General features: G+C 41.4%; 2 protein-coding genes across 4 annotated transcripts in view; one reads left to right on the forward strand and one right to left on the reverse strand.

Moving 5' to 3' along the window:
- Positions 1 to 18,736, forward strand: part of LOC126370915 (monocarboxylate transporter 4-like) — a 58,061-nt gene extending 39,325 nt beyond the window's left edge. The window contains exons 2-12 of the mRNA XM_050016034.1: positions 612 to 947; positions 2,953 to 3,125; positions 4,424 to 4,574; positions 5,445 to 5,563; positions 7,701 to 7,868; positions 15,001 to 15,160; positions 15,862 to 16,003; positions 16,211 to 16,348; positions 16,853 to 17,027; positions 17,183 to 17,335; positions 17,424 to 18,736. Of these exons, the coding sequence (XP_049871991.1) occupies positions 2,999 to 3,125; positions 4,424 to 4,574; positions 5,445 to 5,563; positions 7,701 to 7,868; positions 15,001 to 15,160; positions 15,862 to 16,003; positions 16,211 to 16,348; positions 16,853 to 17,027; positions 17,183 to 17,335; positions 17,424 to 17,968 (1,878 nt within the window). The 5' untranslated portion in view covers positions 612 to 947; positions 2,953 to 2,998 and the 3' untranslated portion in view covers positions 17,969 to 18,736. The remainder of the gene's footprint in view (positions 1 to 611; positions 948 to 2,952; positions 3,126 to 4,423; positions 4,575 to 5,444; positions 5,564 to 7,700; positions 7,869 to 15,000; positions 15,161 to 15,861; positions 16,004 to 16,210; positions 16,349 to 16,852; positions 17,028 to 17,182; positions 17,336 to 17,423) is intronic.
- LOC126370908 (uncharacterized) lies at positions 8,580 to 12,499 on the reverse strand. Of its 3 annotated transcripts, none has more exons than XM_050016028.1 (2): positions 12,005 to 12,499; positions 8,580 to 11,432 (listed from the first exon to the last, which is right to left on the reverse strand). In XM_050016028.1, the coding sequence occupies exon 2, from the start codon at positions 11,137 to 11,139 to the stop codon at positions 9,967 to 9,969; it is 1,173 nt and encodes a 390-aa protein (XP_049871985.1). In that variant the 5' UTR covers positions 11,140 to 11,432; positions 12,005 to 12,499; the 3' UTR covers positions 8,580 to 9,966. The 3 variants fall into 3 exon arrangements, with proteins under 3 accessions (XP_049871985.1, XP_049871984.1, XP_049871983.1); XM_050016027.1 differs by having other exon boundaries at positions 11,911 to 12,499; XM_050016026.1 differs by having other exon boundaries at positions 11,873 to 12,499.
- Positions 18,737 to 19,378: the final 642 nt, after the last annotated feature.

The following is a 19,378-nucleotide window of genomic DNA, read 5'->3' on the forward strand; positions in this document are numbered from 1 at the left end:
TTTTACTTTTATTTTTTCTTATAAACAAATGAAGCAGAGAGAAATAAGCCGTGGTAGCCAAGTGGCTAGAACGCTTGCCTTTCATTTTGAAGTCGTAGGTTCGAATCCAGCGGCCTAAACCAATGATTGTCGAATTTGTTTTCGAATTCATGTTTGGATCATAAATATGCTCACGTGCTCAGCGCTGAAGGAAAACATCGTGAGGAAACCCACATACCCAGAAATGCATTTTCGGACGTATGTGGACTTGTATTGGGCTGGTTTCCCTTCGCGGGTTGGAAGGTCAGACAGACAGTCCCGTGAAATCTTCAAGGATTAAAAAAATGAAGCAGTTCTTCATTCACAAAGCCAACGACAGCGCCAACCAATTCAAATATTAAATGATTTCAACTAATGAAGTTCAAGCACTTATATAGCTATTTAGTACTTATATGGTACATATGTACAGTCCCTAGGGCTTTGTGGAATACTAAACTTTATAGGAAACTCCCAAAACTTTTGTGAATTCTATATTCTCATTGTAAATTGTAAATATTCGAAGAGAACGATGATGAATCTTTCATAAAGGACTGTTACGTATTTGGAATTAATAACTTTCTCTTTCATTTCAGGTACTTACTGTAGCAGCATAATGAAGACCGCGTTAGTGTCGAGTGTTGAATAGTGAAGTGAGGTGATTGACCGAGCATGTAGTGGGACAGATGACGTGATATAGGTGTGTGAATAAATAGAGGATGCAGGGGGGAGAATAGTGGATTTTGCGGATGTTAGAGGATGCGGGGGCGAGACGTGTGACGCGGCCGGCGAGCGGATGTATCGCGGCAGCGTGTACAGCGTGAGCGAGGGCGTGGAGCGGTGCGCCTGTGCCAGGTACCACACTCCCCACACACTTTACCCGCCCACACTTACCGCACACACCGGACAACACCTGACAATCCAGCAATACGGTTAGTAAACGACTTTATATTTAAAAAAACCGACGCAATTGGTAGAGATATCGAATTACTCGCCATCCCAACAAACTGCACAATTTAAAGCAGATACACAAACACCGGATAATTCCTCTTCTCTAAATTGCTCTCTGGAAGCTTAACGACCGTCATGTTAGCATTATCTAGCCATTTCATTTGCGTCGTTTAAAGAAGGAACTGCAGAAACGTTTTATTTTTAATTACTCTGTGCAGCTAGGTTGGCGGTGTTGCCCGTATCTTAATTATGGAGCTATCCGGGTCCAACCGGCGCTAATTATCCGGTCTTAGGACGTTGTCATACTGCACTACCCGGTCTTATCTGTCAGCTCGAGACAGTTCTAGAATTAAACAATTAATATTCAAAGTACACTAAAGAAATGAACCACTTGTTGATTTCGGGGAATTGTTGAGCTGTGTAGGATCTAAGTAGATTTAAGTTCTGAACGCGGCTCGTTCTAGACTCTGCAGAGGTGGTTTTCAGAACCATTTGGTCATCTCTGTTTAACGCTGATGGTTTTGCCCGCCTTAGTAAAACAAAAATATTTTAATGTATTTGAACCTCACGTTTTATAATACTTTTAAATTTCTTTTTTTGTACTCACGTACGGCCGTGGGTAGCAACTAGTATTAAAATGATTATCAAAACTTCAGATCTTTTTTTTTATTTAGTCGTGAAAAGTTTAAAAACAATGTACTTATTTTTCTTTACACGCCGTCGTTTGTGTCATTCAGTATGAAAATAGGATTTAGCCACTGACTTGATTGATTAACTGCAGGCAATAGCGTCAGTTTTCAGTGGACTTTCTTATTTATCTCCATGTAGAACGTCAACTGTTTTGTTACAAGACACGGTAGAGATCATATCAAGGAAACTTCTTCGGATATTTTCAAAAGTTTCGCAACTGTGTCAGCCTAGGTTAGATACTTCACTTGAGAAACGTTCGCAGCAAAGAGAAGGCCCCAGAGCAATGAGAAGAATATAGTTTGTAACAATGTTATCCACTTGGGAATGCAACAGTGTAGCCCCAGCGCGACATTAATTAATTAGAAGCCGCTTACTGCTCGCTGCATGGCGATTAGGAATTCATTAGGGCAAAGAGCACTGCTATCAGTGTCGCCGCAAAATTGAATCGTTATCAGCCCCGCATTCGTTTACAGTTTCCACTTGAATAATGTATTTGTGCCAAGTGAAACGGATCTACATTTTAACTTGTTGCTGGGTTCACGTCATTCCTGTTAATGTCGATAAGCTGAATCATTTTCCCAAGGTATTTTGTGATGTTTTATTGGCTTGAATTCTTATCTACTTACTTGTCAAATGAGATGTTATGATTTTAGTTGTGTGTTTGTTTTATGGAAGAGTTTCGTGACCGACATGATAAGATCCTAAGTGGTGGTAGATAGAAATTAATCAGAATTTTGATTTTAAATACCTAAGTGTTTTCTTCTTCTTATCGTGTGGGTTGTGAGGTGGAATACCAACCTCATCAACCCTGGTGTCAGTTATTAATGTCGGTTATTAGTGAGCCGCCAAAGGTCCCTGCCATGCCTCATGTAAAGACTACATACCTACTTACATCAGTAAGTAGTAACCGGGACCAACGGCTTAACGTTTCCGAAGCACAGATCATCTTACTTTCGGACAATCAGGTGATCAGCCTGTAATGTCCTAACCAAACTAGGGATCACAAAGTGATTTTTGTGATATGTCCCTACCGGGATTCGAACCCGGAGCCTCCGGATCGTGAGCCCAACGCTCAACCACTGGACCACGGAGGCAGTAGTGTGTGTGATTTCTGATTAATTAATAGTGTAACTTGCCACCAACCCGCAGTAGAGCGGCGTGGTGGAGTATGCTCCATACCTTCTTCGGTTGATTGAGGGGAGGTCTGTGCTCAGCAGTGGGACGTATATGTATAGAATGTTTATGTTGTGTTATGTAAGAAGTTTCAGTTGAGTGACCAGTATATGTTGACCCCAGGTAGCGCACGCGCGGGTGCGGGTGCGGGTGCAGGCATGGCCGGCTGATGGAGGCGGGCTGGTGGTCCCCGTCGCCGTCGGCCTCGCCGCCGCCGCCGCCCCGTGCCCCGCGCGCCGCGCCGCGTTGCCGCTGCCGCCCGCTCTCCACCTCATACACCTGCTTGCCGCACTATGGTACGTCATTTTTCTTGCATAACCCTTTCAGGGACATAGACCACGGATCTTTGATCCTTTAATCACAATAGTAAGGCACTTGGATCATTGGACAGCGCCTGTGGATGAGTCTCTGAATGTATTAACCTCTCATCTGCCAATATACCAGACACAATAGACTTTACATTGTGTCTGGTTGAGATCTGCTTTCCATAGTTCGAAAAGTTAATCGGGTTAATTGTAATCAGTTGTGTATTAGATTAGCCTTGGTAAGTAGGTACTGAATTCCGTAATTAATAGTACCTAAGCATTTATTCAACACATCTTCGTTAATAATTCGCCTGATTTCTATCCAATAATATCATTAATATTTTGTCTGAGATAAGTATCTCATCTAATTCGGGCCATAATCATTCATAATTTATTATCTTGTGTAAGGAAGTACGTACACGAATGCTTATTTAGGGCAAAACTAATGCTTTGTGAATAAAATGTTGTCCTTTGTTTCTCGGAATAGTCTCGACAATAAATAGGCACTAATATCTCAACAGACGAAGGAACACAGAAAAAACAATAATTAATTACTGTCTTAGGTAAGTATCATGATTGTGTTGATGAGGGATAATTTACAGCTGCGATATTTTTTGACGAGGACTCCCTTTTTCCCCTGTAAATCCTGAACCGGTAGGACCGAGGAATTATTTCCTCTCCTATCTGTCCCCATACGATTCATCATATCCTTCATCTTGAAATTTGTTTTTCGTCCATCAAGAGTTTGTCTACTGATTATCTACTTGCGGGTCTATACACCCGTGTAGGGATTACGGGAATGCATTTATGCACGGATATTTGATTCTTGGCGTTGTATATGACCAATCACGCAGACGTGCTGAGTTTGATTGAAATCCAGTGACGCGATTCGCCACACGAATTACTTCTCCAAACGAATTCTTAGAAATTATTATATTATGGACGTGAGATGCGTCACAGTTTATGTCACAGAGTTTTTATTAAAGACAGCTGCCGCGGGCATACCAGGTGGGAGCGAAATATACACAAAATGAAATTCACTGAGATAACAATCGTAGTATAAAACTTTCTAAGTTACTCATTGCTTCTTTGGCATCGCGCAACCACAATGGCGCTCTTCTTCTTCTATCGTGTGGGCTGTGATGTGGATTACCAATCAAACCTGGTGTCAGGGCGCTTATGATGCTACGCAATGAACGGCGGATAAATCCGTAGCGGTCCAGCGCGAAATATTTTGGTTTTATACGCCAACGTGAGTTAACAGGTGACATATCTTTTGCAATATGTAGATGGTTGGCCAGACGGGGAAGAAGAGTCGACGGCGGGGGCCTTGCGTGAGAGGGAGCTCCGGTCTCTCCACCGCACGGTGCCCGCACTGCGCAGGCGCGAGCTCGACACACGCGCCATCAAGCACCACTTCTACCCTGAGGGGGGGTGGGGGTAACTATTTTCAATTTATTTAGTTTCTATCTCACATTATTGCCTACTAGAACTAATATAATAATTAAATACCTATATTAGGTTTCCTTGTATAATAATGTAGTCTTCTAAGAAGGTTTCTTATGTATTCGCTAAAGACGCCAGCCTAATGATGGTATCAGTTACAAAGGAAAAGTGGCTCTTGCACTTAGTATAAAGTAATTATATAGGTAACAAAATAGTTACATGGACAATACAAACCTTCTCGATACTTAAGTACTCGTAATATGTGACATAAGTTCAAGTACTACTGTGCTACAATATCTAAATCTTCAAAAGAAATAACAAACCAGTCACGCAGTGTCACAAGCTGTCTACAAACGCAGATTGATAGTAAAGCAAGCGTATGTACGTGTGAACACGCATCTTGTATTTCCCTGGCGGTTCATGTGTGAGACAAGATGAAGACTTATCATCTGTCGACCTCGTGCCCAGGCCCGCTGTAAGATAAATACGACAACATTCCTCCGACAAACCACCGCCGCCAGGGGATTGGGCAATCTGATGGAGATATCATACCCGTCTTATTTAACACGTTCCAGAACTCTTGTACGATAGTAAGAACAGTTTTGTTTCGATGAACTCCAAGCCACTGATACGGTAATAATATATGAAGTTCGTCTAATCTAATTGATTTAACCTTCACGTCAGCTTAGATTTGTTCCATAAGGATCCACCTCACTCACGCGCCATTTACGTACGTCTCTAGTGAATCTGGCGATATGGGCTCGCCATCATTCGATCAATCCGCCGGCCAATTAGTCGCGTGATACATCGCACTGATTTAATTGCACCGCTGCTGGCTGCCGCTAACGTATTTTGTGTTTCCAGATGGATCGTGTGTGGCGCCGCGTTCCTCGCGCACCTCTTGTCCACCGGGTTGCAGCTAGCCTACGGCGCTCTACACGTGTACGCCCTCAGACATTTAGGACCCACAGCCGACCACGCTGGTAACACAATAAACCAATCTATTAAATTACCAAACTAATCCACAGGAACAACTGTTAAGATTAATAGCGCCAACGAAGCCTCCGTAAACGCCATTTGTGACAGACCAGCAAATTGGAGTTGGAAGTAAGTGACAGCAATAAATTACCCCGAGAAACACAATAGCGCCTAATATGTTATCGCCGAAGCCCAGATTGAGGAAGAAGCCTATTCTAAAAGCGAAGCAACCCGCCGACTGAACTCCGGGGCCGGGAAGCAATCTATCAACGACACCCTCCAGAAATACTTAAATAAACAACCTAACTTTTTTTCTAATATCAAATAAAAGCGTAATGGTATTATCTAAATTAAACGAGCTCGACTTCCGAAACTTAATTACAAATGGCCGGTGAACTGGGATTCGATAAGAGTCTGGGCTTTAGGACGCGTTAAATTAGCAATTGTTTAGTAAAGTTTATGTAAACAATCTATAGCCGTGTTTCCATAAGAATGATTTAAGAGTGAGTTTAGGCAAATGAAGTTTCTCAGTCGCCGGTATTTGTGGACGGTTGATTTATCGAATTAATTTTCCTGAGATTCACGACCTGGGCGGAATATTAAGAGGAAGAAGTAATTTCGGTTATGAGCGGAGCCTTTGTTGTCAGTCGCGTGGGTGGAGGCGGCCGAACATAACTCTGTCAGGTTTGTGCGAGGCGCGGGAAAATTGGAATTTAGCGCCGGCGCTAACGAGTTAAGCTGGGCCTTAATCGGCGGAGCTACGTGCCGAGTTCCCGGACACAGCCGACGCGGCTTTTCCTATAAACTGTTCACCTTATCTGTTGACTTCATCTACTACCACATTTTTCCGTTTTACCATCTCTTCTAACACGTACGACCTATGTTATTTCAAGCACGTCCTCTATTTTATACCGATTTATTTAACTCTACAGTAAATGATTTTATATTTTGTGGTACGATCACATTTAATTTGAACGCGGAGTGTTCTGAGCGTAATTGCGCTAAGTAAAACCTTGGAAGCTCTGAACTTAATTGCACACTACACTTGTACATACAAACATAACAATGTGTATTGCGTCGCGATTCAGAGAGCTATCGCAGTCAAAGAGTTCCGACGATGAGAGCCCAATTAAGGTACTGCTGCAATACGAAGGAAAGCCTGGAGAGATATTGAATGTGTTCTGCGAGAACACAATGACTATTGTGTTCGACATACGGCGATGACAAGTCTTTATACGAAATCGAAAATTAATACGCGATTAGGATCGCCTCGGGCGGTGCGATGTTCTTGTTCTCCATTTACTGAGATTGAACGCGCAGTAAGTAATTGTTATTTTCTGAAAGTCATGAACAGCAGCGCTTTCGAATTATGGTTATAAGAATAAGTTTCTTGAGTGGATACTCTATTTTTTATTAAATGAAAGCACTACAGGGAAAGATTCAGAGTCTTATAATATAATTTCGTACCAAACCCACAACATTTATTATTATTACGTACATACGTAGGTATATAGTTGTCTTCTACTTCCGACCCTAACTCTCTACCAGCAGCCCCCGCGCTCCCCAGGCCAAAGAAGTAACTACTTATCTAAAATGTATAATAGAGGGACAAAAAAATAAAAATCTGATTTGTGTGTCACTTTAGGATTCAGCCGAAAACCGAAAAAATCTGTACGTAGCGCTGTGTTGATCTTCCGGTCAGCAGAGTTTTATGCTGAGTTGATTACCCTTTTAGCTCTAAGTATTAAGTGTGTTTGAGTGTTCGCCTTATTTTAGTTTTTTTTTTATTGTGAATCATCATCATCATAATCAGCCCATTAACGTCCCCACTGCTGGGGCACGGGCCTTCCCTATAGATGGATAGGGAGATCGGGTCTTAAACCATCACGGGGGCCCAGTGCGGATTGATGGTTATTAACGACTGCTAATGCAGCCAGGACCAACGGCTTAACGTGCCTTCCGAAGCACGGAGGAGCTCAAGATGAAAACTTTTTTTGTGGTCACCCATCCTATGACCGGCCTTTGCGAATGTTGCTTAACTTCAACAATCGCAGACCGAGCGCGCTTACCGCTGCGCCACCGAGCTCCTCAATTATTGTGAATACCTACTCAAAACTAATGATTTTTTTATCTATCTATCAGTATGGGCAGGAGCGATCTGCGTGGGAGTGTCGCGCGCGGCGGGTGCGCTGGTTTCGGCAAGGAAGCGGTCACCGAGACTGGTGGCGCTGCTGGGCGGTCTACTGCTGCCGCTAGCTTGCCTCTTCACCTCGTTCGCCACACAACTTCACCAGACAATGCTGAGCTATGGTATGTCACAGAGTAGATATTAACGGTTATATCGGCGAGGAAGCGACCCCGAGACTGATGGCACTGCTGTCGCTCGACTGCCTCTTCATGTCCTTTACTGTACAATTGCACCAGCCAGACCGTACTGAGCTATGAAATCAGAATTCAAAATCATATATTCAACGTAATTATCATGGGTAAACTTGTTGAAGGTCATTGTAACATTTCGCATGGTGTTATGGCTGAGGAGAAGTAATGACAAGAAACTGCAACTGTAACACATCTTTTAAAAACCAATGAGGGTATACATTACAAGTTATTTAATAACTAGAGGAACACATTCAATATCAGATATTTTTATCATATAGGTAGTCATTAATCTCATAATAAGCTTTTTTACATAAAGTAAGCTTCACATGAGCTTTAAATTTATTTTCTGACAAATTAAAAATATTATCTGCTATTTTATTGTAAAAACGTATACAACCCCAAAAAAGATGAATTTAATATACTTAATCTAGAATTTTGAATAGCAATTTTATTTTTATTTCTTGTATTGTAAGTATGCCTTTCACAGTTTCTCGGAAGGAGACATACATTTTTACGTACCTACATACAAACGTACATTTTTACGTATATGCTATTGAGTTTAAAATACAAATACAAAAATATTTTATTGCAAGCAAAGGAAACAAAGGTTCAGGCACAAAAGAATAATTCAGAGCACACTTGTAAATCCCTATCAAGTTCATTCATAACAATTTGTCTATATTGCTTCTCTATGTCACCCGACAGTATATATCTGTAATTTCGAAAACGAAGCAATATGTTAAATAATGAATCCTGTATATTAGGGCCAATCATTTGCAGGTCGTTGATGGAGAAACCAGATGAAGTTCGAGAAGATGCATTGAAAACGACCCGAAGTTTCGTTGACTCGCTATTCTCCTTCAAAACGGCATGGTGCGGTAGGAAGTATGATGTGTGAGGTTTGTGTATGATAGAATCAGATAGATGTCCTAGATCATGATATTCGGTAATAAAGTCCGAATACATACGCTTTAGCTCAGGATTTGTTCGAAAACGTTTTTCTAAATTAGTAAATTGCCGTTTGGCTATAAAATATGACTCTCCGAGGCAATCCGGAGTATCTAGTAGTGGAAGTCTGACACAAAACCTTCCATCTTGTTGACGGTAGGTATTGGCAGTGAAATGTTTTTCACTTTCAGTTACTATATTAGATTTACATTGGTTAGGACTAGGAAAGTCCTCGTAATCCCAAAACTTAGTGAGCTGTGCGTTTAAATCGTTATAACTGTCTTGTGTTGAAAGATTACAATGAAGGGATTCAGTATTACGTGCGTTAATTAATGAAATAGGCCCTGCTATTAACCAACCCAGCTGCGATTTATTTATGCAGGATAGGAAGGTTATGTGCATGACTAAGGGGTCGCTGCTCTGAGCCAATAATATGCCAGAAAATGTCAGCTCCCAAAAGAACATCTATTGATGATGGATGATTGAATGAAGGATCTGCAAGGATGATGGATGATGGTATGTTAAGATGATGAGTGTTTATATGATGTTTAGGAAGTTTATGAGTTATTTGTGGTAGTACTAAGAAGTCTTGTAAGCGCGTGAATGTCCCATGTTTAGACTTAATCTGTGCAAAGCAGCGCTCGGGAATGACGTCAACAGAGGTATCGCCTATACCTAGGATGCTTGTAGGGCTACAAGGTTCAGAAGCCAGTTGAAGCCGCAATCTTAAATCGGTCGTAATAAAGGAAGACTGGCTCCCGCTGTCAAGCAAAGCCCTTGCCGATTCAGTCTTGCCGGTTTTTGGATTAACGATGTTAATTAAGGCTGTAGACAATAACACTTCAGAGGCGGATACCACCGTCATAACAGTAGCAGAAGAAGATGAGGAAGACGTGCCAGCATCAAGCCCTTCAGTGGCATGAGTGCGGCTAGAAGAAGCAGTGTGAGGTGAAGTGTTAGTGTTATGTTTGTGCAGTACGGTGTTGTGACGCCTCTTACACACACGGCAGCCGCCCAGGCGGCAGTGGCGAGCGTCGTGGTCTGGTCGCAAGCAGTTGTGGCAGAGCCGGAGCTTCGCGACCTAACCCCACTTATCGTCAGTGGAGAGGGCCTTGAATACACCGCAGTCAAAAATGCGATGCTCTGCCTGGCACACGACGCACGGCCGCGGAGGCGCGGTGTTATTGTTAGCTGAAACCACGAAAGCCTTTGTTTCAGGTTTAAATGAGGCGTGACGGTTGTTAGTAGGCGGCTTAAAATCCTTTCTTGAACGAAATAACGTTTCCAAAACGTCTGCACGTGATTTTAAGAACGATTTAAATTCAGTAAGAGTGGGCAAGTCACTTAGTGTGCTTCTATGCTCCTCCCATTTCAATTTTGTAATGTTATCTAATTTAGAAGCTACTATGTGTATTATAATGGCATCCCACTTATCGGTAGGCAAGCCAAGTGTATTTAAAGCCCTTAAGTTTTTTGTTATGTGATCACTTAGGAAGCGCAATGATTTATCAGAGTCGCGATCACGTTGAGTATCAATATTAAGCAAGGAATTGAGATGGTTAGTTATCAATTGACGTTTGTTATTATACCTTTTACATAAAAGATCCCAGGCCTCAGAGTAGTTGTCAGCTGATATCTCAAGGTTGGAAACGACGCGTGCTGCTTCACCCTCGAGATAAGAGTTCAAGTAGTGAAATTTATGAATAGGTTTTATATTTTCATTTTCATGAATTAATGACCGATATGTATCTCGAAATTCTAACCATTTAAAATAAGCCCCGTCGAACTTATGTATTTGAATTTGTGGCAACTTGAAACTCATCGGACCATTACAAGAAGTATGACCACTACAATGAGACCCTTCGGAAGGTGGGGACGGTTTATCCAAATCTTTAGGTAAGTCTTTAGGTTTGCATTTTTCAAGTATCGATTGAGCGCTGGCAAAATGAAAATGAAGTTTGCTTTCAATATTATTTCTTTCTAACAGTTCATCATCAAGGCTTGTATCATTCAAGACTTCTATGCGGGTTTGTATGTCTTCAAACCTAGTACCAAGCTCTGAAATTTTAGATAATTTCAAAGTTAATTCATTGATCTGCGTATCAGTTAATGTGGAGCACCCTTTTATATTTGTAAGATAATTTCCAAATATGGTTATTTGACCTTTAATAGAACTACGCTTAGTTTTTAGCTCTTTTAGTTCATTCGTAGATGGAATCAGTAAAGGAGATAATTTACTAGAAGGTTCAGCCATGTTTAGATTTACGGGTGTCCGTGAACAATAATACTACACGATAAATCCTGATAAATAACAAACAAGTTACCTCCTGCCTACCCTGTAAGGTATGTGAGTACAGCAGTGCGGCACAATCAATGAATTAACTCCCTTATGTTGCAAATTGATGTAAAAAATGTTATATGAAGTAGATAATCGCTAACGGCTTACGCTCCTTGTTCCTTATCGCACAGCTGATTGTCCCGTTGATTACGCGAACCGGTTGTCCGAGCGCGCAAGCGACGGAAGCGGCGCAGCTACTTCGATTCTCACTGGAATATTATAAACAAAGATTTGTACGCTAATGAAATAATAGCACTGTATTTATGGATGCAAACAGCTGATGGATTAGAAAATATATCGCTAACGTAAGTTTATTTATAGGCACTCTGAATGGAAATGCTTAGCGGGCAGAAGATAGGTAGGTATTTACTAAATTTAGCGCTTAAGAAGGCAGATATTTACAAGATCGTAACACATAAGAAGTAAGACGTAATTAAAATTGTGTGATGATGGAAATTAAGCTGCAAAGGATGCAAATAATATTAAACGTAGCTAACCTTGCATGAAGCGCTGCAGTATAGGTACGTAGCAGTGCTTACGTAGCAAAGAAGATAGAAGAAGTTAAGATGTAAGACGATGGGAAGATGACGTAGCAATTATGTTAAGATGATAAATTTTGTAAGATGTAGGAAGTTAGGTAGGTAAGTACCTTTGTAAAAGAAGATAATAGCTTAGTAGGATACATACACTGCTGTTTGCCTCAGTCACACAAATTGAGGTAATTAGGTAAATAGGATGAAAAAGAATGGACTAGCTCATGGCACGCTCCTTGGCAGTGTACGATGCGATGCGCTGGTCTTCCTTTGTCTTGTAAGGTCCACACCACGGGTCCTCTACGACTTGGAAACCCCACTGTCCTGCAGGCTGGGCTGGTGGTCGAGTCTGCGATGCGGCGAGAATGTAGGTGGTTGTACCGGAATCCTTTTCATGCCCAGATGGTCTTGAACGCGAAGACGTACGTGGCGAGGCGGTGTGCGCAACGTGGCGCAGCGCGATGACGCGTAAATGGCGGCGCGACGACGTCGTGAATTTAGAAATAAAGCGACTCGTGCCCACCCGGGGGCGCCAAAATGTTCTTGAGAACACTATTAATAAAAATGCCTTAGATGAAGTGTATAACACTATTTAATGCTCGTAAGTATGTAAGTATAAAGTAGGCAAGTACAAAGTATGCGCGCGCGGTGTGCGCGTCGTACGATGGTCAAGGCGAATGTGTTAGCGGCGCGGCGGCAGCGCTCGCTCCCGCGCCGCGCTGGCTGACGTCATGAGGTGCGCGCAGACAATAGGCGACATTAGCGCTAAGAATAATTGTTACTTAGAAATTCACAAAAGACAGGAATTATTTCTGTCGTGACTCTATGTCATGATAACCAAGTACATAAGTATAGAATAGAAACTTGTCACTGTCCTTAAAAAATAAATAAGTAATAGATAGACTTTATGAAATTGCCCAACAACATAACTTGGTGACTTATAATAGTTTAGTTAGATCAAACTCTTTTAACGCCTCACGTCTTTGTAAAGCCTTTTATCTCTGAGTTATAAAAGCTCTTTGTGTTGCCAAAATGTTTGTTGGTTGTGAAGAACATGTTTCGTATGTTTTTACTGCCTCTTTCACTATCTACCCTAGAATGATAGCCCATGATGAACACAACTCTAATAGATTTACATACATTTATGTTAAATCTCACAACATAATATAGCATCACGCGTGTTTCCCCGAAGGGGTAGGCAGAGGTTTTTACCATATACACACTCCTCGCCAGCTATGTTTAATAGAGAGCAAGCCTACTGCCATTGTTCCCATTACATACAAGCAGCCTGTAGATCTTTGAGATGTCAATGTTGGGGAAACTGTTGATAGCAATCGCGCAGGTTTCGAACTTCTTGATACATACGCAATTGCATCAGTTTAAACTGGCAAGATACAGCAATGTCCAAAAATAATTTCCAAAATAGTGACTTGTGAAGTTGTGACTCATATTTATGATCTTTAATTTGTTATTAGCACAAAACGAACACTGGAAAGTTAACGATACTTATCTATATTCACTGTGAGAGTGAGTTAGTCTTCACAAGTTTAATACTTTGATTGCGCGACTAGCGATTTAATTTATTAGCACCGTACAGACGGATAGTTGGAATTTACTGCAAATTGAATCTTAGGGAGATTCTCTTGAAATCGAAGCACTATTGTAAAACTTTCCCGAAATTGAAAAAGTCATAAGTACCTAGACAGTAGAATTGGTACTTGGGAAACGAATAGATAACACAAGTATTTCTTATTGTGACCTTATGTCATGATTTCAACATCCATCTTGATTGTAATGTTATAACTTTACAAGTTACAAACTTTATGTCCCTATTTGTATATTACGGGCTATTAGTTGAAACCCCTCGAAATGGAAGTTAAGGGGGTCTATTTAGGGCACAGATAAGGCCCTTGACTTTGCGACCATCCAAAATTTAATACTGGCTTCGAGATCCCAGAATTTAGGCTCAAAGTTGTTTTCATTATCAGTACGCTTTGAAGTGAATAATTTCATTAATATCTCTGAACAAATAAACCTTTCCGCTTACGAAGGCTTCTAAAAAGAAATCTTGGTAATTGGGGAGAAAAACGTTTTCTATTTATGAAGGTCCGCGTCTTATGACCAGAAAACTTGATGTAAAAAGAAAATAGAATTACGGGCGACGTTGACAAATTAAGGTACATTTTGAATACTTTTTTCGTCTTAAATTGGTGCAATCAAAAGGTAATACGAAAAGGTTTCAAAGGATAAAGGAATGGGGTTTTTCTGCCACTGTGGACAGATATCGACATTCGTGTTGAAAAGAGGGTCCATCCAAAGATTGGAATCACTTGATTACCCCAGGGTGTTTCTTGACATCGTATACACTGACTTCCCTTTTCCTTATTCCACTTAATGTACATATATTTAGTTAGGGAAACATAATCTGAATTTATCTGGTAATATTCTTCTCAGTCTATGTTTTACTTACAGCAAATAGGTTTTGAATATTAAATTTCTTCTTAAAAGTTTTTTTTTCTTTGTAGAGTATATATTTGTTTAAAAAAATTGGCTTTCGTTGTTTTAGGTTGAGGTTGAGGTTCCCAATACCTACAGTTGGAATGGTTTTAAATAAACGCGTGATATTGATGATTATTTTGTAGTGAAGTATTTATTTTAGCCGTCAAAACACCTCCACCAACCCGCAGTGGAGCAGCGTGGTGGAGTATGCTCCATACCCCCTCCGGTCGATTGAGGGGAGGCCTGTGCCCAGCAGTGGGACGCATATAGGCAGTTTATACTATTTATTTGAGCACAATCGTTATTGGTTACGTATATAAGGTTTCATTCAGTGTTTATCGCTGCCGTCAGCTGAGGAGAGGAGTCAGGATCAGAACCCTCTTCCCTCAGTCCCCCCACCCCCTCTCATCTCACTGTTGAAGTAGTGATTGACATCCAAGGCAAATCAATTACATGTAGGTAAGTCACGTTACGTCAAAAAAATGTGTACCTGGATATTTATATACATACATAATGTACATAGCCACCATAATGTAATGTACACTTTTTCCCACCACAGGGGTAAGCAGCGGCCATGGATTCCCATTTGCTTCGAACCTGAAGTACTTACTTCACTCACATACGTCAATCGTTTCATACACGCGCGTCGTTTCAAAGTATTTACACTTTACTGAATCGTTTTATGGTCACCCACAATTTAGTAGTGGTTTGGTTATGTAGATTCACAGCCAATGTGTGTTATCAGGAGTGGTCCTGGGTATCGGCTGCGGGCTGGTTCGTGAGGCGGCGGGGCTGGTGCTGGGCGCGTACTTCAGACGACGGAGGCAATTCGTAGAGCTGGTGGCGCACGCTGGTGGTGGCGTCGGCATCGCGCTCTTCAGCGTCGCCTACAAGGAAGCTGTCGGGTATGTCCAGCTCAAATCAAAATTGTATTTATTTTACGGTTCAATTAGAAGACGCCAAAGTCCTTTCATGCAGGTGTCCTTGTGTTTTTATTGGTTGAAAATACAATATTGTTTCTTCTTGTTTGTTTGTTTGTTTGTATACTCTTTATTGCTTTAGAATACAAAGAAAATTTACATATAATTTATCGTTAGATAAAGCATAGGCGAGCTTATCCCTAATTGGGATTTCTTCCAGCTAACCTTGGACAGCCTGAAAGAAACTCAGTGGGCCGGTGTGATCACGCAATAAATGGGTTAATATCTATGAAAGCAAGTAAACTAAATGTATACTTACTACTAATATTATTATTCTTCTTCTTCTTTTTTCGTGTCGATGACAAGCCGTTGGTCCCGGTAAGTACGTAGTCGTTACATGAGTCATGTCAGGGGCCTATGGCGGCTCAATAATAACCCTGACACCAGAGCTCATGGGGTTGGTAATCCACCTCACAACCCACACGATAGAAGTAGATAAATTATTGGTTGAATGATACAGATATTTGTAAATAGTCCTTTTTAAAATGTGAGCTTACCCATTCGGGCGATGGATACCTACCTGACATGATGCGGTTCCTCATATCCGCGTCTTAGAAAGATTACGATATTTATGACTTGTAGCTCTGTCTATTGATTTTATGTTTATTGCAAAATTATGTTCACAGGAAACTCGGATGGCGGCTGGGACTGCAAGCAATAACAGGAGTTCTCGTTTTAGCGTTCTTCCTCAGCGCTGTGTACCGCAGCGCGTCACTCTACCACCCACAGCGACGCGCCATTCTTCACCTCAAAAACCAACGCCGAAAGGTCAGACCCCCGATAACATCTCCAAACGTCCCCTTTTTAATAAAGATAATGAAACCCTTCCCTGAAATGTGCCTAGAATAAAATATCTAATCAGCGAGCTCTTCAAACTCAATGATGAATTTAATTATGAATACCTTTACATTTTCAGTGTATTTTACGTTAGTTAATGTATGGCCCGATTTTGAGGTTCATCATTGTTTGTGACAGGTGAAGGAGAAGAAACTGAAAGGCCTAAAGAGACCCCCGCTTATTGATTTAAGTCCGTTGCGCTCAAGGCCGGCAAAAATTTTGTTCCTCGCGGCTGGAGTAGCCGCTTTCGGATTATACACCCCCGTGTTTTTTTTGGTGAGTTTTTATTTATTTTTTAACCTTTGTATCTTAAAAGCCCGCTTAATTACTCGTATCTCCCGAGAATACCAAGGATTTACAAGGGACGTTGGTACTTATGTCCCTATCTTATTCTTATTAACAATAATTCATCAGTCAATCATGGTACTTATTTTCATTGTTCACTGTTATTCTATGAAACCAGTGCGACGAGTGGGTTGCTTTGCTAGAGTAGAGAAGACTAGGTAGTAGAGTTTATGGAGTAGCGACGCGATGCGCGCCAAGGCATATCAATCCACTGAACGCTCTTCTAAAACTCCATTATGTTTGAATTCACCGCATGACTGTTCAACTCCTCCTCTATAAACTTCGCTAAACACTTTGAGCTACAGAGCTTCTAGAAGCGATAATTCCAAGTGTAATAAAGTGTGAATGACAGACCAATGATCCATGCTCAGTTCGTGAAAGAGTATTTAATGCGTTTATCGAAACAATAAGATAAAAATGCTCGTTTTTCTACAGGCATTGCAAGGGTTTCAAGAAGGTTTGGAGGAGAGCGCATTGGTGCTGCTCCAGACATTCCTGGGGTTCGCCGCAGTTCTCGGATGCGCTGGCTTTGGGCTCGTGCTAGTGCGTCCGTCGGCTCAGTGCCTCGTCTCCAAACAATACCTCTGCCAAACTGCCATGCTTGGAATAGGTACTTATATACTATCGATTACTCTTTGGTGAATAACAATAGAAAATTTTTGGAATGTAGTCACTGAAAACAACGAAAATTCCATAGCAATTTCAATCTGTTGGATCAGCATAAAATACTTGGCTGAAACTACACCAGTATAATTTATCTTCTAGGTATATCAATGCTCGCTCTAAGCAGCGTTGAGGGTTACCACGGCTACGTGTTGTTTGCGTGGATGTACGGCCTATGTCTTGGAGGATTCTTGTACTCAATCAAGATGCTGACCATGGAACGCGTTCGTGGACGTCATTTCACTAAGGTTTGGGGTAAGTACCTTATGTTTAAATACCACGTTAAGTTCTAAGTGTTATTGAGCTAGTATGATATAGAGGTTTATATTATTTGTTTGACCAGGTTTCGTGCAAGGCGCGGAAGCTATACCTGTGATAGTAGGAGTGCCTGTGACTGGATACATCAACCAACAGGCGCCGAGAGCGGGCTTCTACTTTTCTACAGCGGCGACGCTCGCCGGCGCGCTGCTGTTGTTCTTCGTCGGGTTCTCTAAGAGAGACCCTGAGCCGCCACCGCCGGTGCCTGCGCCGACGATATCTGAAGCATGTCCATGCGTGTCACCTCCTCCACGGTGTGAGCCAGCTTGGTGCGCGTGCGGCGCTGGAGGAGCGACGGCGTACTGCACGTGGTCCGGGCCCACGTGCTCGACTAGACTGCCTAAGTCTTTGTCTTATGCGGCTCCATTGAACCGCGTGTGCTGTTCAGCGGCGGCGCACTACCCCGAGTGCTGCCGCGGCGTCAACGTGCCGCTGCGGCCATCCCGCAGCGTGCCGGAGGGGCTGGCCCGACGCGGAAGCGTGTGGTCCCGCCCCGGGTCGTGCCGCGGGACCTGCCCGCACCGCCGCCGCGAACACCACCTCATCGAACAAATCACCACCTCTGTATGATATTTTTTACACGCAACTATGTGCGCAATTCAAAACGGAACAAACATTCAAGTGAATATATTGATGATGTGTAAATATTTCTTTTCAAGTAGTGGTTGAATGATAAAGAGATAGTCTAGTTAAAGAAGCAATAAAGGGATTGATAATGGTGGTTGCCGTTTCACAGATACAGAGATTGAATAAGTGCTGAAACAATTTCATTTCCAATGAAATATCACGTGTACTGTTTAGTTGAAGGAGTTATGTTGATCGTATTTCTTGCCAGAACCAATTGTACATCTTATCAAAACATTTACAACTTCAAAAGTAGAATATTATATTGACTGTAAAATACATTAGAACCTTTTTCTAATTCTTGGAGTACTTGTGGGACCTTTGTCGTTGTAGTTGATGCTCATATTTTTTAGAACATAGACCTGTCATTTTCAAAACTCTTACTGTATTTCTGTCCTGTGTATTTTCTCATAAGATACGATTTATTTCCAATTTCATAAATGGCTAGTTCTGTAAAAACAGATTAAATATTAGAAATATTTAAATATACATATTGTATATTATATTATCAACAGTTCTATGGGAAAATTATATTACAACTGAGTCAATTTTAACCGTTCATTAAACATACATTACAATTAGAATATGTTCAGTTTTGTTATTGTTAACAATTTTATTGTTCGTTAGGTATTTTTAATTATATTTTGATTGTTAAAAAGTTTGTTATTAAGTTGTTTTTGTACCAAAGTGTGATTTACAGTTTTGGTGATAAATAATAAAAAAAAAATAGGAGAATCCGTTTTTTATTCCATTATTTTATTTTATCAAATTGTCAAACATTTTGTTACAATTGTTTGGTATTCATTTCCATACCTACTTAGGTACCTATATGAAAATAAAAGTTGCTGCGGTATATGTGGTTTGCGGCTCGGCTCCAGTTCACAAATCATACGGCGCGGCGGTGAGCCACGCAGCCCATCCAGATATTGAATCCATTATGTCGCAGCCGCATTGTACAATCTGCCGTATTACATTACGGCTAGCCATTTTCAAAAACAGGGTCGATTAGCGCTTACACTTTCAGTTAGCCGTATTCAATCCGATTCCACCCGCCGCGCCGCATACCACCCGGCCCTGCTTTTGAAAACTAGGCTAGCCATAATGTATTACGGCGGATTATGCAATCCAGCTACGACGTATACACGGTGTGGCCACACCACAACCCGCATCCCTACAGTTCTCCCTCGATAAAGATATTTACATACATTTTATACGTTGCTAAGAAACGTAATAAGGCTCAATTCCCGTAATAGCAATTTCCCAGGAATATTGCTAAATGAAAACAGTGTATTAAACCGAGCGCTATTGGATTATAATGCCGGGTAATACGATTACGCTCCCTTCGCTCACATGGTC

Source organism: Pectinophora gossypiella, chromosome 11 (assembly GCF_024362695.1).
Source record: "Pectinophora gossypiella chromosome 11, ilPecGoss1.1, whole genome shotgun sequence".
Classification (NCBI taxonomy): domain Eukaryota; kingdom Metazoa; phylum Arthropoda; class Insecta; order Lepidoptera; family Gelechiidae; genus Pectinophora; species Pectinophora gossypiella.